The sequence below is a fragment of the Neltuma alba genome, unplaced genomic scaffold (assembly GCF_004799145.2).
Source record: "Neltuma alba isolate B1F8T4 unplaced genomic scaffold, ASM479914v2 tig00010610_pilon, whole genome shotgun sequence".
Lineage (NCBI taxonomy): Eukaryota > Viridiplantae > Streptophyta > Magnoliopsida > Fabales > Fabaceae > Neltuma > Neltuma alba.
In genome coordinates, this window is record NW_021635468.1 from 530281 (window position 1) to 540313 (window position 10033).

Here is a 10033-nt window from a genome sequence, read left to right on the forward strand (position 1 = left end):
TTACTTATATTTAGGGCTAGAAATTCTTTTTAAATGATACTCTATAATAAGAAACAGAGGGTCTACGTAGTAATCAAGGAAACCAACCTATCTTCAAAGCTGTGAAATGGCTTGTTGATGTAGCTAGTTCGGATTGATGAAGACTTTGATCCGCATTGAACGGAATGCCATCAGTGAGGAGCGGATATGGATCTTCGGTCTCTGCATCCTTTCTCTCAATCATTTTCTTCTTCTCATTTCATCCTTATCACTTGATCAAAAATGAATAGTTTGAGATTCAGTATTTTATGGAATCATTATTTTTGCCTATTTTCAAGTAGTTTACAGTTGCGTAATGTCTAGAACAAATTTTAATATTTTACATTTATTCCTAATGATGTTAAAAATTAGATTAAAATGAATGTTTTCAAAACAATTGGGAAGTCTCTATAATTTTAGTACATCGTATATATGAAAGATTACTGTATTTTACTAAACATTCTTTTACCATGAAAGTATTTAATAATTTATAATTTTATGAGGAAAAAGGTTTTTCAGATATTCTTAATGCGTTTTATTTTATTTTTTTGAATCATTTTATATATTAAAATTAATATAATTTTTCTCATGAAAAATAAATTTTAAATTATTGGACGATAAATATATTATATATAGAGAATCACAATTTAATGTTCATAAATAAGATGCTGCAGTTGGGTCAGCAATCCTTGTAACAAGTCAAGGGTGGATTCCGCACATTGAAGTTCATTTTTTATTTAAAAGAGTGTAAAAATAGATATGTTAAACATTTTTATGGTCAATATATTTAATAATTTATAATTGTTATATTTAAAAGGATAAAATAATTCATATAACATATAAAATTCACAAAACAAACTGTACTATTCACATGAATTGTACAACTTTTAAATATATGAATATTACATATATATGTATTAATTTGGTCTAATGCTGAAAGGGCGGAAAAAGAAAAAAGTTCGGTCAAATATAACTAGAAGACTAAACACAAAAATGGTGGCAGAAGAGATGTTGTCATAAAACAAGACATTATTATTAGCCAATGAAATAAAGACGCCCTATCCGTGAGCGCATTCCATCGTAATCAAAAGAAATAGTCACGGAATGCTGATCTCAATCTAAACCAACCTCATTAATTTTCGATGGTCCATAATTAATTTAAACTTTATATATTTTTTGAATTATTTTTTAATAGATACAAAATTCAAAATAAAGATTATGTTTAAAATAAATTTATTATTGAAAAGAATTTCAGATTATAAAAATTTTAAATTTGAACAAGTTATATCAAATTTTGAATTATCTAAATTGTATTATAGTAAAATGAGTACTGAATGAGAACATGCATCTATTCCCAGTTTCCCTGTATATTTACACGTAAATGGGTAGATGCCTTTCGGCTTTCGATATCAACCTCCTTAATTTGTGGATTAAATATTGGGTCCATTTCGCTTTTAAAATCAACCCCTATATTTATATCACATACGATTTTTAACAAGATGACATTATAATTCATAGCAATTAGTGATTCTAAACTAATCATGGCCCCTGCCTCTTCTGTGAAAATGATTTGTTTTGGATGCAGCTGGCTCAGATTGACGAGGACTTCCGCCTACATTGAAAGAAATGACTGCCAATGAGGAACGTGTTATAATTAAGCGTTCCTTTTTTTTCAACAACTTTGAATTTTCATGAGCCGAGCAATGAATGTACAGAAAATGATTTTGTGCGCGTGGGTGTGCGCGTGATGCAGTGTCGATTCCGCTCTCTTGTAACTCCAAAAATAAGAAAAAGAAAATGATTTCTTTTTTGAATTAAAGGCTGAAAAAAGCTTCACTAAAAGAAAAAAGATATTTTCTAAACTTAAAATTACTGTTTTCAAAATGTTTCGAGTGAAAAAAAATAAACATAAAATGTTCAAATATAAACTTAGATTATTTAAATTTAACCCCAAAAAAAGAGGAAGAAGAATGGATACTCTAACACCAAATCTTGAATATTCTGATAATGCTCTCATTAGATACAAGATATATCGTCCGGGTTAGACGGAAGAAATTTGTCAGAATATTCTTGGGGGAATAATACACTAATGAGGGTTCAAGAATCTCTTTGTACAAGACTTTTGATTACTTGTTTAGAGAATTAACTCAGATTGCTTTAAATTAAAAGCTGCAGAAGCTCGTCAAGGAACCTAAGATGAATATAAAAAAATCCCATGACAGATCTTGAAAAAATTCATCATAAACTCTATGGTTTTCCATTACTTATCATATTCAGCTAATTAATTTTTCATCAGTATAACGTTGTCATAAATATTTTTCACATGAATAATTTTCTGTCCTCATCCAAGTAGTATTGAACAAGATTTACAAATTGTATGACGCCATACTATAATTGTACACACGCACTGTAAAGACCATGAAAAAAAATATAATATGAGATAGTTAATTAATATTTTTATTTATATTTGGTAAATTGATAACAAAAAAATGACAGGAAAAATCCTAAAAAAATAACTGTTGAATTCTAAAATTTCAAATAAGGAATTACTGCAAAAATACATCGTTATTTGTTTTTTGAGTGGAGTCTTTTTTTTTTTTTTACGAATGTAATAACCAATACTAATTTAGAATTTTGAAATTCAACAATAATTTTTTTTTAGGATTTTCCCAAAAAGACAACACACTGAATATGATAGTTGATTTCTAAATTCGAGAACTTGAATATCGTCCCAAAACAAGGAGCAATTTCTCCTTGTTTCTAAATTATATGGGGATAATATCACTTTTGGTTCTAGAAATTTAACTTCATTTTCGTTTTAGTTTCTCAAATTTCAAATTCATGATTTAGTCCTTCAAATTTAGTTCTTTTTAAAATATGAATTTATAGATGTGTAATAATGTTAAAATCTAATAAAGTATCATAAAAAGCATTAGTGTTGATGTGGACCTACTTCTTAGAAAGCAACAATATAGCTCCCGGTTTTTCCCTCCCCATTGATTGGAGAAGGTGTTCACCATGCTTCATTTTGAGGTCAAACTCATCTAGAAGGAAATTACAGTCCATAATATAAGCTGTCAGGATAATTAATGACCTATTAATTACGAGAGAAAGTTCTAAATGTATGTGAAAGAGGAGAGAAAGATAAGAGATAATAAAAATGTATTGAAAATTTTTTTAATTATTTTTCAGTAACATTCTTTAAGAGTAAAATTAAATAGGACAATTTTATTATTTTAGGATACATTTAATAATTTAACTATCATCCGTAGATTAATAAGAAAGTTTAATCAACTGCTTATCGTCGAGGCAGAATGAATCATTTAGAAGTTTTTAGATTTAGAGTAAAATACTCTAATACCCCTCTATTTTACCTAAATTACATAAACCTCTGTTTTATTTTGAAAATGTATATAAACCTCCCTTAAAATTAAAATGCATGTTACACAAACCTTCCTTGCACATTTGATATTTCATTTCTATTCATCCAACTGTTAGTTAATTGTTAAGTTTGACTTTTAAAATTTTGAAATAAAAATGTTGTTAGAAACGTTTATAACATATTAAGTGTATTATATATTTATTTAAAGAATTAATCAAATTTTCATTCAAGGTTTTTATGTTTACAGTAAATAAATTAATTAATTTTCCATCCCAATATGATAAAAACATAACTATTTATAAAACAAAAAAATTAAGGAAAAAAATTTTAATTCGTCAAAACTCTTTGGTCAAAATTTATGGATTTAGCATTATGAAGCATAAATTAGTAAATAAAAGTATCTTAATATAAATTTTAATTAAAATGCATCTTTTTAGAATATTTTAACAAAGTTAACAATTTGAAGTTAAGTGTATGTTTTCAAAATAGAAGAGAGATTGGTGTAATTATAGTACTCACCTAGTCCTATTTATAGAGTAGAGATAAAAATATTTTTTGGTCCTATTTATAGGGTACTAAGAGAATTTTTTTTATATAGATCTACAATTTTACCTCTCATTTATTATTGTTTTGACTTTGTTTATATGAGGTATAATATATATTAAATAAGAATAAAATTGGAAAGTTGTTGAATTTTAAATGAAAGTTAATCATGTTTAAGATTTTTCTTAGTATGTGTAAAACGTGTTAAAAGTGACTTATGAATAGGATCAGAGGAGTAAAATGCAAGGAATGTCAGTCTATTTTACTCTTAAATTTAATATGAGAGCAGTCAGTGGAGCTTTCACGTATTCATGAAGTTGCGTGGTTGTTTGCACTGGTGGTTCTCGTGCGTTCAATAAGCGAAAAGGTTCAGGCCGAAAAAAATAAATAATAATAATAATAATAAGCTAAAAGATTAAAGATAAAATTGCTGACTGAAGGGATGAGGTGATAAGATGACATAAGAGAATTGAAGACACCTATTATTAGTCTCCCAACTTATTTCAACCTACTTTCCTGTCATAAATACAAAAGCTAATAAAAAACTTAATTTAATTTTAAATATAAGATTTTAATTTAAAAAAATAATTAAATATCTTAGAAATTGCTAAAGGACAAATCAGTGTAGGTAAATTTCTCAATTCAGACCCCTTGTACCATTTTAGAATTTTCAAATCTTATAAAATCATACAAATACCCTTTACTATTTTTTTTTTTTAAATATAGCCATCTTAGTACCCTTAGCCAGTTTTTGGCTGCTGGAGCTTTGACACTGGGGACCTTGCCAGCAACCAGTTGCCGTAGCTCTAGCAACATGTCATCGAAACTCCCATAACCTATCGCTGGAGCTCCGTTGACTACTCTTTCTTAGGTATTGACTACTCTGTTTAAACTATTGACTGCATTTGTTTTAAAACTCTGATGACTACTCTATTTAGCTACTCACTATTCTAGTATTGCGATTGACTATTTTTATTTTTAAAATTTCGGTGACTACTCTTCTTTAGCTATTGACTATTTTAGATTCCCTATTGACTACTTTTATTTCAAAAATTCAAACAATGCATCAAGTATTGCTGGAGATCTAATAATTACCTTTTGTTTAGTCATTTACTACTCTTGTATAATCAATGGCTATATAAAAGTAGTTATGAAAACTTTAAAAACAAAAATAATCAATAGTTAAATTAGAGTAGTTAATAGCTATATAAAAGTAATCACTGAGAATAAGGACAGTGTTGTTATTTCACAGTATTTTAAAATTTCACAATAGTACAGGGGTCTGATTTGAGATTTTGAAATTCACCCACTCTAATTTGTCCTTTAGCATTTTTGAGGGTATTTTAGTGTCTTTTTCCCTTTAATTTAATTTCTTTTTATATTTATTTATTAAAGTAGTCCTTATTGTAATTACATATGTTAAAAAAATTTCATTTTAATGCATATGATTAACAAGGGTATTTGAGAAAAGGCAATACCCTATTTATTACAAATAAAAAATTTAACTAATTTTTTAATATTCACAAATTAGCAATCCAATTCTTATATCAAGTGACGGGAGGAAGGATTTAATTTGCAGATCAAATATTGGGTGCACTTAACTTTTCAAATCAACCTATGAATATATAACATAAAATTCTTAGTAATACATTATTATTCATAATAATTAGGGATGCCAACATAATACTTATTTGGATAATCTGCTTCGCTAATTGTTCTAAAAAAATTAAATTTGAGAATAAACCTCTTGAGATCGGAGAGTGAAACTTCGATGATAACTTAAGCTCTTAAATAGAGAAATAGTCATTAAGTAGAGAAGAATATGTAGAATTTGGAACTCATCTAGTTTTACTCATATTTTAAATATTTTAGTTATGAAAACTTATTTATTTAGTAATTTTTTACAAATTTAAATACATGAGTTGAGCAAAATAATATTTCAAACACATATGTGGGAAAAAAAAATCAAATAGGACTTTATTATAGTGAAAGATAAATTAGTCATTATAATATATGCATGTTTATTGTATAGAAAAAAATATACGTGCATGTTTATTTTTCTATAAACTTCATACATTTTAATACAATATTTTTAAATTATTTTTTTAAATAATACCATCCTTAATTAATCCGAGTTCTTCAAATTGGAGAGAGGGAGGGGGAGAGACTGAGAGAGAGTAGATAATTAGATTATAAAGACAAATTAATAATTTTAAAATTTTCAATTTAATGACAAATAAAGACGTCAGTTCAAGTTCTTCTATTGAAGATTTTGTTTTTTGCCGCCCTCTTTAATTGTATTCATCAGGAAGTGATGAAAAAATTTTCTATGGTTAGAAAATAATTATGAAGTTGACATTTAATAATAAAAGGATGTAAATAATACAAGAGTTGTATACATTTTTTTTTTTTTCAAAAGATGGATTTAAATGATTTACTATCATATTCTGAGCAACATTCTGATAGGCAGTGTTTTGCATGTGTAGTGATAGAATTTGCTCTAAGAAAACTGATAAACACTGATTCATTGAGATCTTTTTGTTGTTACACTGAACAAAAATTCTATCCCTTTTGGACTGCGAAATTCACTTCATCCCCCTCTCTGGGGAAATCCTATTATTTCTTCTTTACAACAACGGTTTCTTCAATCAAGTTTAGCAAAAATTAGTAAATTACAGATCAGAACGGAGAGAATGATAACGAATTATAACCTAATGTATGGGTCCTATTCAATATTCCCAATGGTACGGTTTTACGTCAGAGGCACTGATCTTCAATCCCTTACAAGTTACAATATTCTTACCAATATCTTACCGAATGTTCAAGTCAAGCAATTTAATATGGATAACAGCTAAGCAACATTGTTACAATTTGAAAACTTTCAGATACTCAACATTCCTAAATAAAATTTCTAGGGCAAGTTTGTACCTTAACTTAGAAAAGAAAATGACGTGGATGACAAGTGAACCTACTAACTCAGCATATTTAGTTAACTAACGGTCAAACTTAGATAATGGCCAAGGTGACATTGCTATTATTTGAAACTTCCACGGTGATATTGAGCCAAAAAAATTCTGTATACCTGGCACTTTTAAGTAAAAACTTTCAAGATAAATTTATATCTTAACTAATTTACATTGGGAAATTAGGAAAGCATTTAAATGTTGTGAGAGCCACTTGCCGAGACACCCAGCGCCGCGCCTCGCATCTATATATTTACTCTTAACACAGAGCATAGCAGATCTACCTTATTCTCCTGTTGTTTCTTGACTAAGAAGTTTAGATGGCGGAAGTAACAGATTCTGAAACAAAAGACCCAGAGGTCTTGGGGAGTCCTCCACAAACCGTATGCATCCTGTTCAATTTCTTTTTGCTTACTATTTTTAAGGTTGCTTCGATCTGTTTCATTCGTCAATTATTACACTTTTTTATCTTTTATGTTGTTTAGATAAGCACTTGTTCTGAAGATACGATTGCTCCAGAAATCAAGGAGCAAGGCTTCCAAGTATGCATCCTTTACGACTGTTTGTTCAATTTTGAAGGCTTTTCTTATTTTTCTTTACTTCCTTTTTGCTTTCCATTTTTAATGTTGCTTCAATCTGTTTCATTCCTCAATTATTACAATATTTTTAGCCTTATTTTGTTTAGATTGATCCATATATCATGGAGATGGAGACATGGTCAACTGGTGCACCACTAATGAGTAGTGGTTTACACACGGTATATGCATCTTTTACCTCTGTTCAATTTCTTGTTGCTTACTACTTTTAAGGTTGCTTCTGTTTCATTCCTCAATTATTACACTCCTTTAGCCTTATTTTGTTTAGGTTCAGAGTTGTGGTCCACAAATGACTGATCAATATTCTGTCGACATTCACCCAGCAATGAATATCCCTGTGAGTGCTCAACAAACCATATGCTTCCTTTACTGCTTCAATTTTCGTTTTACTTACTGTTTTCAAGGTTGCTTCTGTTTCATTCCTCGATTATTACACTCTTTTTGCCTTATTTTGTTTAGAATCAAACTTGTGCTGCTCAATATTCTGACGACGTGAGTATTGCAGACGTTATAGTTTCTCAGAGTGCTCAACAAGCGGTATGCTTCCTTTACCACTCTTTAGTTTCTTTTTGCTTACTTTAAGGTTGCTTCTGTTTCATTCCTCAATTATTACACTCTTTTAGCCTTATTTTGTTTAGGTTCAGGGTTGTGGTCCACAAATGACTGATCAATATTCTGTCGACATTCACCCAGCAATGAATATCCCTGTGAGTGCGCAACAAACCGTATGCTTCCTTTACCACTTCAATTTTCTTTTTACTTACTGTTTTCAAGGTTGCTTCTGTTTCATTCCTCAATTATTACACTCTTTTTGCCTTATTTTGTTTAGAATCAAACTTGTGCTGCTCAATATTCTGACGACGTGAGTATTGCAGACGTTATAGTTTCTCAGAGTGCTCAACAAGCCGTATGCTTCCTTTACCACTCTTTAGTTTCTTTTTGCTTACTTTTAAGGTTGCTTCTGTTTCATTCCTCAATTATTACACTCTTTTTGCCTTATTTTGTTTAGATTGACATTAGGACTCCGCAAATGAGTGCTTCACGACTGGTGGTAACTAAAGACATCGAAGAACTTATTCAAGATTGTGGAGATGGTCATTTGTCACCACACTGTTGTATCTACAGGGTGCCCATTAAGCTCCGTGATCTTAAAAAAAATGCTTACACTCCAAAAGTTGTTTCCATTGGCCCCTTTCATTATCGCAATGAGGAGCTGCAAGACATGCAAAGGCATAAACATATACTGTTCAAAAGGTTTACAAAAAGAACCAAGTCAAGTTGTTGCGAATTGGTTGAATTTGTACAACAACTAGAGCCACGAGTCCGTGCTTCTTATTCAGATACCATTGACCTTACTGAAAAAGAACTTGTGAAGCTGACATTAATTGACGCTGTCTTCATCATTGAACTCTTCATCATGCCCCATTTTCGTGATGAGGAACCCGAGGATGCTAAATTGTCACAGCCATGGTTAGCGGATTCTATACGTCTAGATCTACTTTTACTTGAGAATCAACTTCCATTCTTTGTTATTGAAAAGCTGTTCAATGAAGCTTTGCCCCATGATCGTCGCTATGGCCTCCCTTCATTTCTTGAGCTCACTCATAACTATTTTGCGTATCGCAACAGACAAGAATTAGGGCCTCATTCTAGTGTTGATATGAAGCATTTCACAGATCTCCTTAGATTGTTTTACAAGAAAAGAAAAACGTCTGAAAGGAAGCCAAACACAGAGGGTAAGGATGAATGGACGAGAGTCCCAAAGGATGGAAGCCGTATTCTTTTATACAATGCGAATGCATTGGAAGAAGCAGGCGTAACGTTGAAGGGTGGTGAGAGTGAACACTTATTGGACGTGGAATTTTCAGGAAATATTCTTAAAATTCCACATATTGTGGTGGATGATAACACTGAACTTTTGTTTCGTAACATGATAGCATTAGAACAATGTCATTATCCTGGAAATGCTGACATTACTGATTATGCTCTCTTGTTGGATTGGCTAATAAACACAGAAAAAGATGTGGATCTCCTCGTTCGTGAGAACATAGTTAGGAACTATTTAGGTGATACGAAAGACGTTGCCACATTATTTAATGGTCTTTCAGACAATGTCGTTCAGTCAACTATCAGTCCTCACTATTCGGACACTTGCAAAAAATTGAATGGGTATTGTGAAAGGCCTCGGCACAGGTGGAAGGCAACCCTAAGACGTGATTATTGTCCTACACCTACGGCAACTGTTGCTTCTGTATTCGCCTGTTTGACACTTTTTCTAACCATACTTTCTATCCTCCAAGCAGCCATTTAAATTTACAGCTTCGTGTAATACTAGATTTTGATTGTTGTGTCCTGTACAGTTGTTATGAGTTTTGTCAGCACTGGGCAATGTACTCGTAATTAGTGAAGCATTTTCTTGGATGAGGTCCCGATTAATAGAAAGTGCATCTTGTAGCCATAGAAATGTAGTTCTATTCCTTATTTCATGTTTTGTTTAAATATTGTCCACTAAAGTTTATAAAAAATTATTA

The 10033-nt window shown here is 30.4% G+C and overlaps 1 protein-coding gene across 1 annotated transcript; it reads left to right on the plus strand.

Annotated features, from left to right (window-relative positions):
• The first annotated feature begins 7226 nt into the window (after window positions 1-7226).
• On the plus strand, window positions 7227-9813 carry LOC114757569 (UPF0481 protein At3g47200-like). Its single transcript, XM_028946642.1, has 8 exons — window positions 7227-7289; window positions 7392-7448; window positions 7592-7663; window positions 7771-7839; window positions 7962-8039; window positions 8141-8227; window positions 8332-8409; window positions 8512-9813. The coding sequence occupies exons 1-8, from the start codon at window positions 7227-7229 to the stop codon at window positions 9811-9813; spliced, it is 1806 nt and encodes a 601-aa protein (XP_028802475.1).
• Window positions 9814-10033: the final 220 nt, after the last annotated feature.